We start from the raw sequence: 22,072 nt of genomic DNA, 5'->3' as shown, positions 1-22,072 counted from the left end.
TTTAGACAAAAAGCCTGTTTCTGTTTATTCACAATTAAAGATTAGCAAGTAAGAGAAAGAAATTGGCAGGAAAACTTGTCAGAATATCAAGAATTAGATTATTTGCAGTTCCACTATTCAACACTAGAGGGCACAAATGAACAAAAACCCACATGATCTCATTGGTACAGTGTGATCTAAAACTGAACCGGGGTCAGTCCTCCTTAAAGCCTCTTTGGTTTAGCTTTCTTCAAAAGCATGGAAGATACAAAATATATATATTGTATTAACATTTGTATGAATTAAAACAAACTCAAACCAGTTTTTTTGTCTGAAGCAAAGAAAAATTTAATAAGTGACAATGTTTTTATTTTTGGTCATTTCTGCCATCTAGATGTTTTTTGTTGTATTCTCTCAATGCATTTTTCTCAGTGACAACATTTTTCTTAAAAAACTTCAAAGAAAAAATACAAAATAAAATCGTAGTTTAACATCTAAAAATAACCACATGCTTTTTTTTATTCTTTTTTTTCTTTCCTATTTTAACTTTCTGAAATAAAATAACAAACCCACATCTGATCCAAGGCCTCATACAGGCCCTAACCCTTCATACAGTGAAGGTCTCACTGCAGGTGAAGCACTACATTTAAAAAAAAAAAAAAAAAAAAAAGATTATTTTCATTATTTACTTTTCTTTTTTGAAAAAAACAAACAATGGAAACATTGTGTGAGTAATAGTAAAAAGAAAAATATAAAGGTGTTAACACATTTGTCAAGTGAAGGGGTTAAAATAAAAGATGTTAGAAAGACTCGGCATCACAAAGCAAAACAAAAGAGAAAAGTTGCAGAGTTTTGGTAAAGCTCTGTTTGTTGTGTGGCTGGAGGTTAGCCTACAGTCTAGGGTTGTATTAGTCTGAGGAGCAGGGGGAGGGTGGAGCATCAGCTGGAGGTGACGTAGTGCTCGCACTCTTGGTGGGGGAGAGATGGGAGGAAGATAACCGCCATCATCAGCCTGAAGGAACAGAATCACAGTGGGTTTACAGGATGTTAGCTGGAAGAGGAACGAACACAGCCTCGGATCCACTCACCCTGTGGATCTTTGTGAACTCCACACACATGCGCTACATTTAGGAACATTTACATCTTGAGCTTTTTCATACAAGCTGTGGCAGTTCCTGCATAGATGGGCCATGGGACAGGTCAACATTTGGCAGTAATGCCACTCGTATGGATACCAACTGCCATGAAACGCATCATAAGAAGATGGGGCAGCGCTGGGTGTACGACGTGTTTCATGGATGTTCAAAGAGAACTGGGTACAGAGGCGTGTGAAGCCAAAAGCCTGACTCAAGAAAAAATAAGCCGATCTTCCAGCGTTCCTCCACATCCATTGGGCCGTAGAGCAGGTGCACTTATGTTGTCCTTTTTCCCCGCCTACCAGACCTGAAGTCACATCCAGTTTCAGCTCAGTCACAAACTATAAACTGGCACGGATTCATTTAGTTCACTTCAGCGGCGTCTTGTGATTGGTTGGCTAGCTCTGCACAAAGGGTCTTTTGCCAAACTGACATTTTATGTGCCTGTCCCTGAAAGTTAGTGCTTCCATTCACAACACAGCTACTGGAAATTCTCTGCAAAGTTAGGGGGTCTTGAGGTGGGATTTTGGTGGTTTAGATTAATGAACACTTTGGTTCTTCACAAATTATGTTAACAGTCCAGTAGCTGCTCTTAAAATGTTTTGTGTTTTTTTTTAATTACTTTTGCCAATTTCCTAACTAAACTAAGGTAAAAGAGGAGCATAGTCAATGCTTTCCCTTTTAGCAGCATCACTTGTTAGTGTGAATGTTGCCCTTATTGCTCTGCAACCACTTAGTGTTGAGACTTAGTTAGTGATGCACTGCAGCATATGTAAGGGAACTACATCAATAGCATCTACAAAACCTGTCACACCAAACCGCATGCTAACACAGGGAAAGGCTGTTACCATGACTACTCAGTAGGAGAGTGTGTTACTATAGCAACAGTGTGTAACCATAGCTACTCACATGGAAACGGAGAAGAGGGAGGAGAGTATGACCAGGCAGGTCCTCATAACCTCCCGTCAGGAGTGTAACACGGGGCTGGGTATCCTCCTGTCAGCACACACAGGAGGAACTCCTGTCAGTCACCCAATTGACATTCAGAGGTCATGGCCAAGGACACATTTCATTGTTAAACCCAATGAGTGTACTACAATATTCACCTAGTTTGGAGAGGAGTCTGCAGACTGACTCCAGTGTCTGAAGTAGGGTTGTATGAAGTACTAATGTCAGTGTTTTACTACAGGGGATGGACACTTTCATTTGACACCGCAGAACACACAAGGTGCTGGTTGTTATGCAAAGTGTTTTTTGCCCTGAATTTGTGTTTAAACTTTAGGAACTTTCTTAATTGTTTGTTTCACTGAGTTAGCGTTAGCCTTTAGCTCCATGTTGTGAATGTAGGCTACGGAAATACTGATCGCGGGAGTGTTCTTGCAAAGATTATGCAATACGTATAATTATACGTATTATGTTTGAAAACATTTCAATCCTGGAAGAAATCGGATATATTAGGCGCTTTCACACCGCAGTACTTTTCCCACAAAGGTTCATCAGAACTTAGTTCATGAGAACTCTTTAGTTCTCATGAACTAAGTACAGATCGCGTTCACACCGGAATAAGTCCCTGGGGGTGGATTAGGCAAATTAAGTCGCTGAGGTCACTTCTTCTTCTTCTTCTTCTGCTTTGGGTTTACTGGCAGGCCGCAAACCACTTCACGGCGTATACTGCCGCCCAAAGTCTCCGGCCGGAAGTCCCCGGAGTTAGGGACTGGCTTCAGTAGAAGCTGCTGGGACTCCCAGCACCTTCCGAGTAAATCGCTAGAACGCCGACACCTCCTCATCTCCACCGCTCCCATGTTTTCTTTTGTGTTGCCATAAGTTAGTCTCTCTGCGCTGGGCTAATGCAAATGCTAATAATGCTAATGCGAGGATAATAAAATGGCAGCTTCACAAAACTTTTTGGAGTTTTACGGGCCGTGGTTTGCAATCCGCCCAGCCAATCAGACATAGGAACCTTTTTCTCCCACGAAAGTCCCTGCTCTCTAGCAGGGACGGAAAAGGGGGTGAAAAGGTTCTCATTAACTAATTTTAGTTCCGGATTTTTTGGGTGTGAACGCAACATTTCGGAACTATATCCGAACTAAAGTGGGAAAAGTACTGCGGTGTGAAAGCGCCTCTTGCTATTTGTTTTTAAAACAAATCATCACTGAAGAAATGTCTTAAACTTTCTGAAAAGTTATTTCATCACCATTTGTATGTGTAAGATTATAATGGATACATTAAGGTCAGAGTTATCTTTAAAGTTATCTTTGTTTTGGTCAAATTATGAAAAGAGGACTTATGTGGAAACAGGAGGGTCCTGTACCTGAGTTTGGTGTTCCAGGGGAGTTGGCTAGGCTTGCCTGTGAAGAAACACTGGTTGCGTCCACAGCTGTCTTCACAGCATACCGGTTAGCTTCCTCCTGCAGCTTTGCAACATTCCTCTTATACCGAATCCTCTTGTTTCCAAACCAGTTGGCCACCTGAAGAGGAAAATACAAAGTCAGAAGCAAGCCAGGAAATCCTGCTAGCTTATTTTAACTAAACCATGTCCAAGTTAGGGTTAGGCCTGTTGCCAAAATCTTTTCATACCAAAAAAGTTTCTAGTAAACACAAACAACATCTCTCTTTTGCTAACAATTTTGAGCATCAATTTGAAATACATTTTGCTGGCTGGCTCAGCACTGAATTGATCATGGCCTCCGGTCACTAGTGGCTCTGTGAGTTTGTTCAATCATTACTGTGTGTTAATAGCCTCATCATATTGCTGATTACTAAGGTTGCAAGTTGGATTTTGAGCCGCATTGCGATCAGCACAGGTTGCTGATGTAGGCTGCTCTTTAATTTGCCAGAAGCAAATCATTTGATTGGCATAAATCCAAAGCATGGACCATAAATCAACCCAACATTACTCGGAGTGCTAAACAGTCAGTGTATGTGTCGTCCTGACCTGAGATACGGTGATGGAGCACTTCCTGGCCAGGTCCTCTTTGGCCTCCTCACTGGGGTACGGGTTTGCCAGATGGGAGTAAAAATATGTATTCAAAACCTCTGCCGCCTGCTTGCTGAAGTTTCTTCGTTTCCGTCTGGCAGAAAAGGGAGATTTCAAAAATGAACCTTCAGCGCAATAAGTAAGTACACTTTAACACTGAAAGACTGAAGTTAGGAAGAGGCGGGAAACTAAGTGTGCAAAACATACCTGGCATCCAGGAACCTGGAGCGTAGGATCATGACGGCTTCACACGTGCTCTGCTTCAACTGCATCTGGATGGTGCTGAACTTGCGGTGAATTATTCCCACCATTCGCTCGATCTCTTTGGGTGAGATGGGCCGCGTGCGGGACTGCTCCCTCAGCAGGTTCATCACGTGGTCAGTGAATTCATTGCATGCCTGTGTGGGAGGAGGGGTGAGTAGGTCAGGTATTGAGGTGAGGGAGGGAAAAAGGAAGAACTCAAACTAACTCAAACATTGGATGTCAATTTCACTATCAGATCCAGTTAAGCTTAAACTTGAGTTTACTTTGGATAACTCTGGTGACCAGAAAAAGGTTCTTAAAGGCTCAGTCCTGTGTTTATCTGACATTAAAATTACAAATCTATGACATGAGTGAAGTTTCATATCTTGACATCTTTGACAGAAAATATAAGCAATGTTTTATTATCATAATGTCTACCTGTTGGTATTTCTCCAGCTCGGCGTGGTACATCCGTCGTATCTGAGCGAGCTTTTCTTTGTACTCGCTGTGTTCTACGTTGCTTTCGGCGGGCGACCCTCCGGCTGCCGCAGCAACCACCGCCGCCGCTGCAGAGGCCCCGCCCCTCTCTGGACCCGCCACCCCCTCTGCCAGCAGCATGTTGTCCAGGCGCATGATCTGAGGGTCCGGACCGTCTTCGTCCTGCGCTCCTCGGATGCTCAGGGCTGTGAAGAAGAATAGCAACAGTTACAAAATATCTGATGGGATTTCCATCACAAAATCTTCTATTTAAAGTCATTCAGAGTTTAGTCTTTGAATGGTCAAAATGTGGACCAAATGTAAACATTATCATTGAGACTAGAATGAACGTTGAAAAGAGATGGAAAAATAGAATAATAACTTGTATATCCTGCTTATGTTACACGGAATTGTTAAGAATTTCTGGCTCAGTTATGAGAACTTGAAAAATAAGATGCACACTGCTCGAGCATATGTAAGAAACACTTCAGTAGACGGGAGCACATAACCCGCTGAAAGTCAGGTAAACTTTTTAGCTGCTTACAAACAATTCAGTCCAGTTAGTAGCTTGTTTCAGGGGGGCTCATTTAAATATCTTAGCAGATAATCTACATAACATCTTCTTCCTTCATAGCATCTCAACAAACATGAGGTTTATTATTGTTTGGACTGCATTGCATTCTTTATTTTCATTTGCGGCCAGCAAAGAGATATTTCGCCCAAAATAAGACCCAGAACAAACATATTTCCACACTAAATACAGATTCTTCAATATCTATAAAACTAAACTCTATTTCCATAAAAATACAGCCGACCCAAAAACAAAGAAAGGCCCTATTTTCTTTAATCTGAGGTCCGAGACGCTTTGTCTGGCCAAGTCTCTTCCTAGATATCGTGCAACAACAGCCGGCTAATGGTCTTAAGGTGGACATAGAAGTGAAACATTGCAATAACCTTCAAAAGGAATTAGATTTTCTTAGATAACAAATAAATACAGCACAAACAGAGCAGACACAAACAGAGAGCTTCAGAGAAACCACTGGCCCAGGAAGAGCTGACAGTAAAAATACTGTATGATAAAGAAATCACAGCCAGAGCTGTGTCGGTCGGGGGCTGCGAGGAGATCAAATCTTAAGTGGTGTCTGTATACTGGAGTAAGAGAAGAGACCAGGGTCAGAGACACAGACAACAAAAACCACTGCCAGGATGGAGGTTTATACATGAAGAAAAAACAGTAGCTGTTGCCATGGTAGTGATGCCAGCTTTCCTTGGCATCCCCGTGCCCAAAGAGAAAACAGCCACACAAACACAAGCATTTTGGCATACACACACAGCTGTTAATTAACGCCAGCTCTTAAGGAGCGACTAAAGAGCCAGTGAAAAATTAAGGCTCATTTGAGAGGTCGTTAATTTGCACAGCTATGCAAATTAGGTGGCAATTACAAGGTAGTTCCAGAGATCACATTCATAATCCCGCAACGAGGGCGGTGACAGCCTCTGCATCTGGCTAACAGCATTTGACACACACACACACCTATCAACATTAACTATCAGTGATGGCCTTCACTTTTGCCAATCTATCAGACACACTAGTGATTTCCCAAACCATGTTACAGTAGTGTAATGTGGTTACAAGGTGAAATACGGCTGTAATATTGCATCCAAATGTATGTATACCACCCCTAACACACTGAAGTGCCAATTTAACCAGATAACAATATAAACCAACTACTCAAACACATGTTTGACTTGCATGTACACCTGTGACCTAAGATTTTCATCGTCATAACTACACAGTAGCTATGTTCGTATGACAAAATAAAAACCTTGAACCGTATGAGTGTTTTTCTATGGCTTTAGATCACAGACTGGAAATAAAATCCATATTTTCCTTAGAAGTATGGACAAATAAATAATAACCAGACAACCAGTTGGCAGAGAAGTGCTCCGCCACATCTGCATCCCCCTTTTTCCTCCTTCCTTCATTGATATGTCCATCATCCTAACCCCTCGTTTCCTGCCTCAAAAGTACCTTATTTCTATTTTCTTCTTGAAAATCTTTGATAAGTCCCTTCTACCTTTTTCTGAGATAAACTGTAAAACATGAAAATCAAAGATAAACGTTTTTGTAATTGGAAATAAGGGGTTGAAGAAAGCTATATGTGAGAAACAACAAGGCCAATCATCAACATTTCATTTAGCAATAAAGTAAACCATACAAACTAATCATAGCCAACAACATGAACATTTAGTCTCCAAGTCTCTAAAATGGCCTAAACTAAAACAGAATAAAAAAATAACTTTCATCAAGGTCGGAATTGGATAAGACAGCATCAGTTGTAGGTATGTGTACCTCATAAATCAGCAACTAAGGATTTAAAGCGGGTAAGACACTAAAAACCCACTATACTCAAAAGGGGGCTGGGTCCCATTACTGTTAATTACTTCATAATTAGTCTAGAGTTTGGGCAAGCCTTCAAGATTAGCACCCAGTGACTCACACTCGGTGCACAGGATAAAGAGATGAGCTGCGGCCCATGACGCCTCGTGGAACAGAGCGAGTAAATCCAGCTTTTGAGAGCACAGTCGGGGCTGTGGGTGGCAAACTGTCCCCCCACTGAGAATCTGTTTGTAGTGACGGCTGACAGGACTCCGGGGTCTGGAGATTATCAAGTGTCTGCCAATCCATGAAACAAAACCATTACTGCCTCTGCCTCCAACTCATCCATCAATCTGTCCCTCTCTTGTTCTTGTCGTTTGTGTTCTTACTTTGCCTCTGTCTTATTTTGTTCCTCTGAAAAACATCCCAGAAAATAGGGATGTTAAAAATAGAGTTGAGTTTGGAAGGCATGTTGTGTTCCCAGTTTGTCTGTTTATAAAGAATATAGTATACATCATCACCAAAATATGTGCTATTTTTAGCCAACTCAATTTATTACCACAAGTTGAACTGTTCTTTTTGGAATTGATGGTCATTAGACTTCACACTATACTGGCCCCAGGCTCTGGAACACTCTGCCCCTCCATGTGAGGTCGGCCCAGACACTAGGGGTTTTAAATCCTCACTAAAGACTCACTTCTTCTCCATGACCTTCTAGTCAGAGCGGAGCACGACACCTCCCTGTGTTCTTTATATTTCTGTTGTAAATTATTGTCTTTTATTGTGATTGTAGTAATGTGTTTTTATGACATGTACAGCACTTTGGCTCGACCAAAAATCGTTTTTAAATGTGCTATATAAATAAAACTTGATTTGATATTCACGCACATTTTTTAAATTATTTTACAAAATGTACATCGGAAGACCGCAGATGCTGTCGATGTAGCACCCGTAACTCAATGAAAACATTGAGTCATTGTTTTGCAAAGAACATGGAACAATCTTCATTATTTTGTCTCAATTCGCTAAAACACCACCTTTTATCTGAAATAAAAGCATTTAGGGACATGTCAAATTCGACCGCAAGACAACAGGAAGGTTAAGGAGGAAAGAGACATTTAGGATAACAGAGAAGTGGGAGGATATATCCAGAGGAGGATGGGAGCATATCCGATGAGAGAACAGGAGTGTTTTAAACTGTCGCCGTCATGTGAGGAGTTATTTTTAATGGTTCTAACTTGGGACAGAGAAGAAGAGAACAAGACACTGACAGCAGGAAAGGGAGGCAGCAAGTGGGGACTGGTTATGTCCTAAACTTCCACAATAATCAGGGTATGGAGACTGCTGGGAAGTCCAGACAACCACATACAGAGAAATGTGAATTTGAACAGTTATTGAGCATATGGATAAAACAGTGTGAAGGCTCAACAACAACAATGGAAACAAAGCGATATTATTAAGTATATATTCCCCTTTTGTTTCATTGTTTGTATTTGGTCAAAAAAAGCCAACACCAACAATCAATCCATCCTAAATGAGTAGTTTCAGATGCTAACGGCTGATACAGCTTTTGTGCTGCATAGCTCCAAAAACGACATCTGTATGGGCTATTTTTGGCAAAAACTAAAGTCGGGCTGTTTTTAATAAATGGCTGAGCCTTAAAAAATAGTAAACCTTGAATCTGTCGCCTGTTACTGTTATGAGTATCTATTAGACCGTATATTTTGTAGTGTATGAACTAAGAGACGGTGTGAGAATGATGAACGTAGAAATGATTATGAATATTATTCTGTTAAGGTCTTTGTAGGAATTGTCACAGTTAAGGAAGTCTGTGTTAAGGTGCGTTACATTTGATTTTCTCTATTGTTCCACATACATTTAATTTGGGGGGAAAACGTACTTTGGTCCCTGAATTTCGGCTTGTAGGCCTGCAGAACCTGTGCTTGTTTATAGTAGCATCTATCTCTGTAATAACACCAGCCTTATCGTTTGATCACCTATGACTTACAGGGGAAGCAGTCATTGTTCTTTATTTCATAACAAAGCGAGGCACTGAATGAAATGCATGAACCCAGATCAGGTTACCCTTGTTGGCCACACGGAAAGCCAAGAGCTGCGATTAGAGAAGTGATATAAACAAACAAGCAACTTTGTGACCAGATCTGTATATCTGGGCTGAGTGTGAAAGATCTGAATGACAGTGAGTAAGGGAGACACTAGTTGCCTTGGAAACTCTGCATCCCTCCTGCAGCCAACCTCAGGGTTCCCGTCTCTACCTAAGTGAATGAAATGAGGAAATAACGAGGGCTGCTGTGTGGCTCACACTCCTCTGTGTGTGTGTGTGTGTGTGTGTGTGTGTGTGTGTGTGTGTGTGTGTGTGTGTGTGTGTGTGTGTGTGTGTGTGTGTGTGTGTGTGTGTGTGTGTGTGTGTGTGTGTGTGTGTGTGTTCTCCACTCCAAGTTAAGAAGATGTCCCCTTAATTCAAATCTGCTGCTGCATCAGTAATCTGTGATTGAATGTCAAGATCTAATATTTAGGTATGAGATCTTTGTTACAACCATTGTGCTAACCATTGAGTGTATGCGGCTGGAACACATCTCGTGTTAGTAAACCAGATCAGACAGTCCCGTTGCTCCCTTGCAGTCAAAGCAGTTGGTTATGCCTGTGACAGTGGTTTGGCAGGAGAGCATTCAGCAGAGGATTATTTTTTTAGCATATTCCCTTTAGAAAATGGGGCACAAGAGAGGCAGAAAGTGTGGCAGTTCATAATAACTGGTAGCAGTAGATAAAGAAAGGCAGGGATATGCCAACACCTTTCTCTCTGTCGCAGACGTGTCATAATTGTTTCTCCTCAACGTGATGATTTATTGTGTATATTTTTATTATTCCAAATGTTTCAAACCTAGAGAAACACCTCATTTAACATGTTTTCTTTGTTTTTACATCGTGTCCATTTGTTTTGGAGAGAAGACCGCCGCTGATAATACCGTTCATGGTGAAAACCTCCTGAACTGAAGGATTCTTAACCCGGAGAAGCGTTCTTTATCGACCCAAATGGCGGGGGAAACAACAACTCCCATGATCCCACATTACTTCACGGAGCCACCAAACTCCTTTTATTCTCAATTTGACGTAAAATGGCGAAACTGCTATCAGCCTGACGATCAAAACAATGTATTTTATCCGTGGGGTTAACCTTGACTACCTTAATTAAAGAGTTCAAATCTTAATCAGTATGCAAGGTTTGCATTTATTGGCTGATATTAAAATAAATAAAGCATTGGAACAACTTACCTGTCCTTTCTTTGATCTCACACAGGACACTGAAGAGGGCGGGCTTCATTCTGTGGCAGTTTAAAGCATGTTTCCTTTTATGGAAAATGACAGACAGAGAGACAGAGATTGTGGATTACAAACCGTTCTTTGGTTATATGCTCTCTGTTACAGGCCCTGACATCCATCAACAATAGATCATGCAGACACATTGCCAGTCAGTGCTGAACAGACTGGATTCAGATGAGTGAGTGTGCAACCAGACCTGTTCAGGAGTCTGACTGAAAACAGGCCTGAGCACATAGTTGTCTAACTCACATAGACTTACTCACCTCAGTGAAGAAAGACAAGAAGATTGAAAGCACAATCATGCAGAAACTTAGAAAAAGTCAAACGACATAGAATAGGGATGGCACAAATAATGAAATGCAATGTTGATACTCTATCATGAAGACAGGACACTTTCTGTCACTTTCTTGCCTGCACACATATCTTCTGAAATATACTGCTTCTTAGCCGTTTTGCCAGTTTAAGAACATTTCATTTAGCTGATTGTGTCGTGCGTTTGCCCCAACATGTTTTAAAACTCTGTATGTAATTATTATGGTATTGCATATTAGCAATCACGGTTTCATTCCTGCTTCGTAAAAAAAAACGTTGGACAAAGTCATTCGTAGTAGTTTACTGCCGAAGCTTCAAAACAAATATTGGGACAGGCTATAATACAACTAATGTGAAATGTATTCCACTATTCAACTTTAATTTAAAACAATGTCCTAATATGTACAAGTTATATATTTGTAATTGAGTGTTATACATTTGATATTGAACAAAATAGTCTTTATTTGACAAAGTCCCATGAGTTACTGTGTTATTTCAAGCCGAGTAAAGTTGTCAAAAATATAATATTGACACATTGATACTGAATAGGGTTTAATACTCATTTTATGCAGAATTGATACACAGGGACTGGATGTGTTTACTGCTCTTGATAAATGTGTTTCATCTATATATACAAATCTAAAATGTTATGCCATCAATAACAATATGTTCCTGTGGTATCAAACATAGTACTTCATTGTGATAGTTTCTAACATGTCATATTGAAGTTATAACTCCAACACTGGTGCCATGGAGCCAGAGCTGGCTCAGCTTTGTGTTAAGTGTTGTTGATAAGGCCTGTGGGTCGAAAGGTGGTGATGCACAGCTGGAGAAGGGGGGCACAAAAATTCCAGCAGTACTGTGGATGTGGGGGTTGTTATTACAGTGTATAACAGTGAGTATTAAGTGTGTGAATCCATGCAGCTTGAGGGGGGTACAGTGATGATGATATCCCCCCCTGTGCAGACCCAAATCCCACTCTTAAACACAGTGTGCCTTCTATCAGGCCGTATGTTATTACCTGGCCTGGGCCTCATCGAGACTCTCATCTGTGATGACCATGATCTGCTGCAGGATCTCCCCAATGTCCTGCTGCTGCGGCTGACCCATGTTGTGATGTTTCCTTATGTTGTCAGGGTCACCCACATCCTCGTGAGACAGTCCACTTAGTCCAATATGACCCAACATCATGCGGGACTGGTCGTCCATACCTACAATGTGGCTCTTATTGTGGAGGGAGAGGTGGGAGGAGGAGGATCACTAGAAAAAGGGGTTTCCTTCTCCAACTTTCAGCACTTAGAAAAACGAGAAAAGTTTCCCATAAAAAAACATTCAGGGCTCAAAACTGAGTGAAGTGTTGCCTCAGCTGGAGCTGCCTGCTGGTCTTGGTCTGAGTAACAAAGGAAAAAAGACAGAAGTGCAGCTGCCCTAGCATTTGCTTATCGGAAGAAAGCAAGAAAACGCTACAAAACTAAGGCTATATAAAATGTGGTTCTTCTTTGGCATGGGAGTGGTCGGTTCACAGAATATTAGCCTTTAGTAAGATACTGTTGTTTTTACGAGTAGCCTCGCGCGGGTACGTACGTCTTTTCTTCCCCTGAAAAGACGACCGGGAGGCTCGACACAATTACAAAAACTGGCTTGTTACAAAGCTCGTTGCTTTTCCGAGAGGCTGCTGGGCTCATGCGTGTTAAATACAGGTCTGCACGGTGCTATAGCTTTATCTAATGACCCGGGAGCCCCTTTGATGTCGTCGTCTCCGCCTGCTCTCCTTTTATCCATGAGTCCCGAATACTGCTCGGTAATTAAAAGTGAGCACCGACGCGGTGAGCTAAAAGACGGTCTAGGAAAGGTATTCCCGATTAACTCCAGCAATTCGGTTCCGTCCAAGTCCCACAGAGCCAGGTTTGAAGCCCTCGGTTGTTGCTTATTGCTGTTTTCTTTCCCTGTACGGCTGCTGTCCCACTCCTCCCAGAAAAACACCATGGAGCAATGCCGTCCTCTGTCAAATTACACAGGATGAGAAAACACTACTTCCGCCCAAACATTTCACACTAATGGGCTATACATTAATGCAGATAACTCGATTAGAAGCGTAATTGTATTACTACTAAGAAAAACAGTGAAACACCATGTCTTATGTTCATTTGAATGTTTTTTGCAACATATACGTCAATGCAAAATGCCAAAACAAGACAAATGTTGAACCACTGATCGTGTTTTGGAACAGACGACAGAACCTGGGGGTTGCCTGTATTTTTTAAAATGCACAGTGTTCTTCTGTAGGGACTGAATTGCTATGTATGGCCATTGTTACGTTTGATCGTCTACCTTTCTGGCTTTTTTTGCTATTAGTTAGGACCTTACAAATGGTCAGATTCATTGAGACTGCATATCTTGAGCAGGGTAGTCTATTATGTGGACATTTCTAATGCAACGCTGCTTTAATTCACTATATCATGTGCATAGTTAAGGTTATTTTACAAAAAATATTATGTTAAATGTATCTGAGATAGCAAATAAGGTATACGGAGTCTTCCACATACTTCTCCTTTAGGTCATTGCCACATTGATTATGTTTAATCTTGTGCCAGACCAAACAAAAATTGGCTATAATAGGCTTATACCTTCAATTAACTATTTAAAATGCGACCTTTACCTGCTTCTGTTTACCTACACATAATTGTAACACATGGAAAGCAAAAAAGGTTACACTAAAAATAAAGCGTTAAAATGCTTTTATTTTGAAAGCGACGGCGATTAAATTCCGGCCTCTTTCTGGCTTTTTCTGGTTTTCTTGACGCAGCTCTCCATCAGTATGTCGCGGGCTCCTCCGGGGAGTGCTGCAGTTTGAGTTCAACACCGCGAGGAGGCCGTCCTTTCACCATGGAAACAATGTTGTTGTTGATGTTGATTATGATGCTGCCAATAATACTGTGTGTGTGTGTGTGTGTGTGTGTGTGTGTGTGTGTGTGTGTGTGTGTGTGTGTGTGTGTGTGTGTGTGTGTGTGTGTGTGTGTGTGTGTGTGTGTGTGTGTGTGTGTGTGTGTGTGTGTGTGTGTGTGTGTGTGTGTGTGTGTGTGTGTGTGTGTGTGTGTGTGTGTGTGTGTGTGTGTGTGTGCGTGCGTGCGTTAGTCCTTGTTACAAAGGCAGCATCTTAAAGTGACCTCATCGTCTATGTAGCTTACAAGATTGATTACCATACTATACCATTTTACATTATGTCTTTCTATTCCAGTTTCATGTATCTTTTCAATAAAAGCACGTTCTGCTGCATTTCTTGTATGAAATGTGCAATGCAGATAGTATTAGGATATATCATTATTATTTATAATGTAATGATGTTCCGAAAGGATGCTAAGTTAAATTATTATAAATTAAAAAAAAGGAATATCATCCACGAATCCCTTTTCAACAACCTCAGTATAAGCTGTGTGTGAGGGGGGGTGGGGGTTGGGGACATAATTTATGTATTTATTCCTAGTGTTATTCGATTGAGACTGCATTGTGTTTGTTTTCACAGGAGCTAAATGCATGTGTGTCTACTGCTGCCACTCCACACAGGAGTCTGACTGATGGAAAAAGATGAATGAATCCACCAGCATAGTAGGAAGTACCAGAGCTCTCTCTCAGTCTATCACTCTCATATTTACTACCACTCACACACCGGCTGCTGTGTGCACCCCCCACCAAGCAGACACACAGATGTGTGCAGGCATTCAGACACGCACAGACACACTCACTGGCAATTTGCCTCTTTTCCCTTTGGTTTCAGTCCCAGCAGATTACAGCTGGCTCATTCTCATTAATTGGCCAATCAGCCAATAAACCTAAATGCTCTGAATTAACACTGATTTCTGTTTTCACTGAGATGGAACAGTCCACCAGCTCCTGCCCTCCCCCCGCACAACCACCCCCTGTGGTCTGCTCTGCATGTTGCCATGCCAACAGGGACCTGAGCACCTCTGGATGCTCCGACCGAGTGTCTTTTTCTCAATTTCACACATGTACACACACAACATTAGGGTTGATTAAGAGGAGTGCCTGTGTCTGTTTGTACTGTCTAGCTCTCAAAGAGCCTCACACTGCCTGCATGGTGGAATGTATACAGAAAGGCTAATAGGGTGATTGTTTTTTCATTTGGGAATTGTTCTTTGTGCTCATTGATGACTCCAACCAGATAAAAACATCCCAGATAATTTCCCCTTTCAAGGATTTGAAGTGGATTTGACCCCACTGCTGAATATTTTGTGTGTGTGTGTTTAAATCAGCACCTTTGAGGAAAAGGCTGGTGACACATTACTCTTATTGTCCCCACAAAAATATATAAACAAACAACATGGTTGTTCTGTAGTGGTCTCAGGGTGTCTGAGGGACAGTGGCTGAAAAAAAAAATAGGGCACCACCTGCATGCAGCAGGGCACCATGCAGTGTGCATTTATGTAGGTCAGCTTATTTGGCACATCATCACGTTATCTCCAATGAAAGGTCATCCTAGGGCACTTTATAATGTTGTATCTGGATTCAATAGGGCCTTTTTTGCTGCGTTTTTTCGAACATGGGGGCACCCTTTTGTTTCACCAGTGGTCGCTATGGTGCGTCTCATTTAGCTTGGGAACTTGGAGCTGCGAAAGACACCACATCGGGTTGACTGTTCCTGTAACAAGGCGGAAGACTGTTAGCTCTGTTAGTCACTGGATTACGTCCATGATAAGAATGCATTAGACAGTATGTTGTGTGTATAACACAGTAGAGACATGTTTACAGATGTAGCCTAACTACTAACGGTCATATATTACTACAGCTTTTACTTAATTGATGTGCAGATTTTGAAGTTGAGATTGGTCAGGTTCTCTCGGCTCTCCTAAACAAAAACCTTACTTTAGAGTCGTTTCAATGGAAATATCCAACTGGGAACTCGAAATTCTGACATCCCAATACAACTGGAACAAACCAATAATGCTTTCTTTCATCCCCTTTTTCTCTGTGGCCTTTAGCTCCATGCCAAGTGGGCAAAGTAGTTTCCTAAAGCAGCAAAAAACTATTTATTTGGAGATGAATAGTGCATTTGTTGGGTAGTTATTTTTGAACACATTCACTTTGGTGCGTGTGTATTTATTGGTGCAGGATGGTGCATGCAGGATTGAATCAAAATACTCTACAGTGCTCATGTTCATGTTAAAAAATAATATGTCAGCCAGTGCAATGTTGTGGCGCATTGATACGTCTATAAAAAACAATTAACCACATCAGGCTTCGGCTACACATCCAACACTGTAGATCTATTGTTAGTGAAATCAATTGTTGGTTTTGGTTTCCCAGTATCCTTTAAATATGCTGCATAATTTTCATTACTGCCTCACATCTTCTCATTGGCCTTTTAAAACCCTACGGCTCCTTATAATTCATCCCTTCTTTATCTCTCATTCCCTGTTACACGCCTCCTGTCACCCTGCTTCTCTAGCCCCCCCTACTCTCTCCTCTCCTCCACCTCAGTCTGCCCTGCTCACCCTCATTTTCATGTAAATGAGAATCGATCCCTCTTGCAGCCCCCCTCTGCAGTTCTCTCCTCTTGGTTCCTTAGTGAAAACAAAATGTCGTGGACCAGCCGAACATCTGGTCTGCACTGGTCAGGCAACATATATCATTTAATGAATGCAGCTTTCATTGTAATTTGTCAATAAAACGACTAACTGTTTAACAACGTTTTCATGATGTGTGGAGATGAGAAAGAGTAAGATTGAAATTGCTGTAAAGTCAAATGAATATATACAAAACATTATTCTTTATATACCAAAAAACATTATGCATATTTGAGGTACAGAGCTGAGTGTTTAGAATCAGGAAAAATATGATTTTATTTGAAAACACGCTCCAAAGCATTCAAATGAACGTTAGTTCGAACGCTGGTGAGTTTAGTTTACATATTTACAATTTTCTGACATGGTGAAATCTAAAAGATGCAGAATTTAACCTATAAATAAAACAAAAAACATAATAATATACACACATGTAACAAATATATGTAACCATCTTATTTTGTTGTATTTCAACTTAAATGTACCTTGAAATATGATGCATGGTGTGAACAAGCGAAAAATAGGCTAAATGTTAAGCTATTTATTTGTCATGTGGGTGCACGAAAACCGAACTACAGCATATTAAATATATCGGTTTCACGCAAATAGCAATAACAACGTATGTGTAATTCCTGGTATATAATTGGACAACCCTGATGCAATAGTGCCCCTGATGCAATAGTGCCCTCTTGCGTTCAGAATCGAGTATTCATGTATTGCCGACGTCACGCCCCGTGGTTTGATGGGAGTTGGAGTCATAATGGATTCGCTACTTCCTGCTTTCACGAAGAAGACCGAGAAATTCAGGCTCTTAACCCAAAAGTAGTTTTTCTGCTGAACCGTTTGACCTCGAAAAGGCAGAAGTGGACACAAAGACAGAGTAAGTTTGTATTTTCCTGTTTTTATTAATAGACTCCCGAAACAAAAGGAGATAAGCTAATTTTGAACGAGAAGCAGCGAAGTTTTTGTCAATGGAACAGACGCTGCTATTTTAAGGTAAACTCGGTTTGTCATGTAAAGCTAAGCACTTGCAATGTGCCTCAAAAAACGTCTTGTCTTTGTTTAACTCACGTCTTCCGATCCAAAACTCTATTACAATACACTTGAATTACTAAGAGCAAGATATAGGAGTGATAACGTCAATGTCCCAGTTGCTGGTAAAGCAATTAAACTGTCAAAGCAAATTTCCCATACCAAAATAGAGTTCGCACAATAAGTATTACGTAAGAAATGATTGGTAAGTGAAGCATTATTTTAAAAAAACTAAACATTCCCACATCTGTCCTCGCTTACATTTTACACTTTAAAGATATAATTATTATTGGTATTTGTACATTTTGTTCATTTCAATTGCACATCTCTTACCTACTTTTTGTAGGCTTTATCATGAGTTGTTTCTTGTGAAAACTAAAGAGAATTGTCAGTTAATAGGCATTTGATACTCATGTCAAATATTATATTTTGTTTGGGTTCAATCTCTTTACTTCATACTATAGTCACAAACAATATGTACTCTTACTAGGGGTATGCTTTTCTATTTATGCTACCATTAGACAAACTAGGCGAGATGTGTGTAGTAGACCGTCAGATATTTTTGACTCCATCATTTACCAATACCACTGAATGTAGAAGAAAATTCAAATAATTGTCTTTATTTGCACGAAAAAAACACTTTTACCTGTTTCCTGATGTGTATCATCAATTTAATATAAATAACATATCACTTGGAAAAGGATTTCATCCATATGAACCCTTACTTTCTCCCAGCATCGGGGTGTTTGGCAAAACGTTTTTTGTATCTAATATAATGTTATAAATAGAGAAATGCAGGGGATGAAGTGCCTCCTCCCTGCTGTAGTTGGGACACATTCTTGCAGTGAATAGCTTCTTTCTGTCCTTTCACATTGAGAGATAACACAACTATTCAGGCTGAATAGGATCTTTCTGTTTCATAACAATGCAGTTTAGGGAATAACGTGAATTCTTAGCCTGACTGAGAGCCTGACGCCTTTCGTCACATGGACAGAGCTAAATATTTGGTTTCACAAAGAAAGCAGATTCCGACACACAGACAAGAAATACATGTAATGTAGAAATGAAATGTTTATTGTCCCAGTCAAATGAGAGCACTAACAGGATTTAAAAGTACTAGTCTCCACCACTAAAGCACTCATATAGTTGTCATCTCTTTCCGAGCCTTCCTTGTTTTCTGTACTTAATTTCGTTCCCTCGTCCTCAGATGTCTCTTATGGAGCACAGTGCCGTCCGGCCGGTCACGGCAGTGGCGTGGACCTCCAACAGCAGCACCTGCCCCAAAGATTTCACTCTGGTATATATACTTATTATAAGATCTGCAGCAAATGGTCGACTAGTAATTAGTCAGCCAACATAAAAACAAGCTTTTTGATAATCAATGTTTTGATGAAGTAATATGTCATTTGAAAATCGCAGTTTTTAGCCTCTCAAATATGGAGATTTTCATAGATTGATAGCTGATCACAAAAGGCACCATTTAAAATAACAGATGCATTTTTCTGCAGTTTTCTACTGCCATCTTTTCCAACTTACCGAATATTGTTAGAATACGGAAATATTGTTGACTTTAATCTATGTGTGGATCGTGTTGACAAAATACCGATTTTTTTCCACTGCCTGCTTAGTACAAAAACCATGAGAATGGTAAAGTCTCAATACTGAGTCAATCTTGGGTCAGATGTAGTATGAAAATCTAAATGTACCCATTTTCCTCCCAAATCTCTCTGTCCCTCTGCAGATCAGCATCACAGAAGACGGCGCTACAGCAAACTTTACACGCAGCTTTGCGATGAAATCTGGATATTACCTCTGTTACAGCAAGGTAACATAAAAAGATACACTTCCCCACTTAATAACCCATTGTGTGTTTGCATTACCACATTACATCATGCATGTTTCCAAACAACCCTAAGTTCTCCCTCCCCCTCTCTTTCTTTAGGACTTGAAAGGCGGGATGGTAGTGTCGGACATTCAGCTTATTTCAGACAAGGACTCTATTCCTCACGGTTATTGCTTCATAGCAGAACACCTTGAAGCGAGTGAGTACATACACACTTACATTCGGTTCTGCTGTAAGGGACTTCTGACCCTTCATAATGAATTCATTTCCTTTTCAGCCCTCTAAACAATGAAAATGTTTATTTCACCAATTCTGGTTTTCCTTTTCTTCCCAACTGTTCTGATTTGTCTTAGAAATGAAAAATAAATCACATATTCTGGCCGTTAGCAAGTTCAAATTTCTATTTGATGGAATTAACTCCAGAACAGTTTGCCTCTCTGTTCTCTAAGTCGTATTTATTCACTACTGATTTCCCTTACAGTCTGTATTTATTTGTGTGTGTGTTTCCAGAGGCCTCAGTTTGGAAGAAGAAGCGCGTGTGTGTACGCATGGTCCCGGTGGGCAGTGTGGACACAGCTGTGTTGGATATCAAAGTGACCGCCAAAAGCAAAATGATGTTGCAGCATTACACATATGTGGGGTTAGTAGCATTCACATACACACACATTGGATGTTTATCTGTTCAGTTAGAAATCCTCTATTAGGATTGTACACCTGGGTTGTGAGGCGGACGGTGGTCTGTAGTCAGAAATGAGTCATTTAAAGACAAATTGGACTCAATTTGTATTAACGCTTTTTATGTGTCACATGTGCCTTTTTTCTCCAGAGATGTCCATGGCTACGTGCTGTGGTGCAGAAAGGGACATTTCTCCAACCCCATGCCCCAAGCTAAGCCCCGCAGTGTGAGCCTGAACCTCCACCAACTCTCAATTGACCAGCCGGTCGCTCCCCTGCCCCTCACACCCAGGTACTGTTCTTGATTTGATATCTAATATAGAGAAAATAATCAATATTTTGGTAATTTTTTTAATTTTTCATTGTTTATTTGGGGAAATCTTGGCTTTTCTGGTGCACATGTTTTTTTAATACAGCCATTAAAATGACAATAATGACTGGAAAACCGTTTTTTTACTTTGAAGACAATGAGATAAACATACACATTTTACTCCTCTTCATAAGAACATTTTCTGCAGGCTGCTCTACAGTTTGTATTCTGGATATATTTTACTATTGACATGAACACCTATTTATCTTTCTGCACAGCAACCCTCCTCCTCCACTGCCGAATAACAAATTGAGCCAGAGACGCCATAGCCTCCACAACAAAGATACTGGAGACAAATGTGCTGACGGCAGCATCCCGGGACTCACAGGTACTCAAGCTCTACTAAATCACAGTAAACGTCTCCCCATTCCTCACTGCAGGCAGCCTTACATCTAACTGTTCCCCATCTCCACTCTCTGCAGCTCTAGATGGAGTTCCCTTTAGCCTTCACCCAAAGTTTGATATCCAGGCAAACGGCACGGTATGTCTGACTTTTTCAACAACAAATGGATGTCATTTACAGCTGTTTTCTACCTCACATTATCTCTTGTTTTTCCCTTTTACCTCAAGCATTTGATTTAAACACATATCCTTAACTTTGAAATATATCTCTCTCAGGCACTTCAACTGAATTCCCAATTGAACAACATTCGTATAAAGTCTCTCCAAGACATTAAAAACGAGGTAGGGTCACATTGATGCTCAATTTCTGTAACGCTTACATTAACAACATGGCATTGTCCCCTCAAATATATACTCCCTTTTTCTTTTTTCCAGTATAACTACACTTTTGCAGTGGAGGAATCTGCTGCCAAGAGGATCCGACCATCAGTGCCAGCAGAAGGCGTCCCATCAGCTCAGTGATACTCAGTTTAAGATTTGACAAATCAAAAATATCAGACGACATATTTTTGCTCTGTCCAAATGTGTCCAGTGTGACATGCAACATCCAGCTACATTATTTATCATAACGGTCAATTATCAGATTGTCTAAAGGGAGATTTATACTTGAGACAATCATGCTCCGGAGAGCTTGTCTGACTTTGCATTCCTTTTTATTTCCTATCATGTAAAGTGTTTACTCCGTTGTTACCATCTTCAAGAATTCCAAGCTTTTCTGAATGGATTTATACTTGTACAGAGGTTTGTCTTGAAATGGCTTTACACTGTTAAAGTGTTAAAGATGTAATGTATAAATCTACTGTTTTGGGCCTACTAATCTACAGTCTGACTTTATATGCTCAATTTCCAAATGAGTAGTTGTCAAAAACACGCACTTGCCATTGCAGATGTGTCTAATCTCCTTCAATACTACTCATCCTTATCCATTTGGGCCATTAAGAGGTTTTTTTAAGCAGAGCTGTGTTGAGCAATGATGGAAGCATTTTGCTGGAGACGTTTAACTGAACTCACTAGACACTACAATATCTTAATGTAGGATTAAGTGTATGAAGAGTAGCCTTCAACTACACGTTTGTTTTATTCCCCCTGCAAAATAACATATCCTATTTTAGGGTTCATGGAGGAAGGTTGTATATTTAGCTTTGTGTTAGTCATATTTAAACAAGATAGGTTTGAAAATAGTTTTTGTTGTTGTATCTATTAGGTGGAACGAAGACCAAATATTTATCTTTTCATTGTACAATATATAAAGTTTTGTTTTTTTATGGTCTGTATAGCAAGATTGCATGGTAAATAATAAAAACTTAAGAAGCATCAAAAAGTAA

The 22,072-nt window shown here is 40.5% G+C and overlaps 2 protein-coding genes across 3 annotated transcripts; one reads left to right on the top strand and one right to left on the bottom strand.

Annotated features, from left to right (window-relative positions):
- LOC117561669 (pre-B-cell leukemia transcription factor 1-like) lies at positions 1-12,864 on the bottom strand. Of its 2 annotated transcripts, XM_034239213.1 has the most exons (8): positions 11,868-12,864; positions 10,487-10,560; positions 4,774-5,018; positions 4,300-4,490; positions 4,051-4,186; positions 3,427-3,583; positions 2,025-2,111; positions 1-991 (listed from the first exon to the last, which is right to left on the bottom strand). In XM_034239213.1, exons 1-7 carry the CDS (start codon positions 12,053-12,055, stop codon positions 2,068-2,070), a joined length of 1,035 nt encoding a protein of 344 aa, XP_034095104.1. In that variant the 5' UTR covers positions 12,056-12,864; the 3' UTR covers positions 1-991; positions 2,025-2,067. The 2 variants fall into 2 exon arrangements, with proteins under 2 accessions (XP_034095104.1, XP_034095105.1); XM_034239214.1 differs by lacking the exon at positions 2,025-2,111 and having other exon boundaries at positions 11,868-12,863.
- A 4,332-nt stretch (positions 12,865-17,196) lies between these two features.
- mvb12a (multivesicular body subunit 12A) lies at positions 17,197-22,072 on the top strand. Its single transcript, XM_034239112.1, has 10 exons — positions 17,197-17,305; positions 18,665-18,754; positions 19,199-19,282; positions 19,400-19,499; positions 19,811-19,940; positions 20,127-20,267; positions 20,564-20,673; positions 20,768-20,826; positions 20,964-21,029; positions 21,123-22,072. The coding sequence occupies exons 2-10, from the start codon at positions 18,665-18,667 to the stop codon at positions 21,207-21,209; spliced, it is 867 nt and encodes a 288-aa protein (XP_034095003.1). The 5' UTR covers positions 17,197-17,305; the 3' UTR covers positions 21,210-22,072.

Source organism: Gymnodraco acuticeps, unplaced genomic scaffold (assembly GCF_902827175.1).
Source record: "Gymnodraco acuticeps unplaced genomic scaffold, fGymAcu1.1, whole genome shotgun sequence".
Classification (NCBI taxonomy): domain Eukaryota; kingdom Metazoa; phylum Chordata; class Actinopteri; order Perciformes; family Bathydraconidae; genus Gymnodraco; species Gymnodraco acuticeps.
This window is presented reverse-complemented; position numbering and strand designations above follow the sequence as displayed.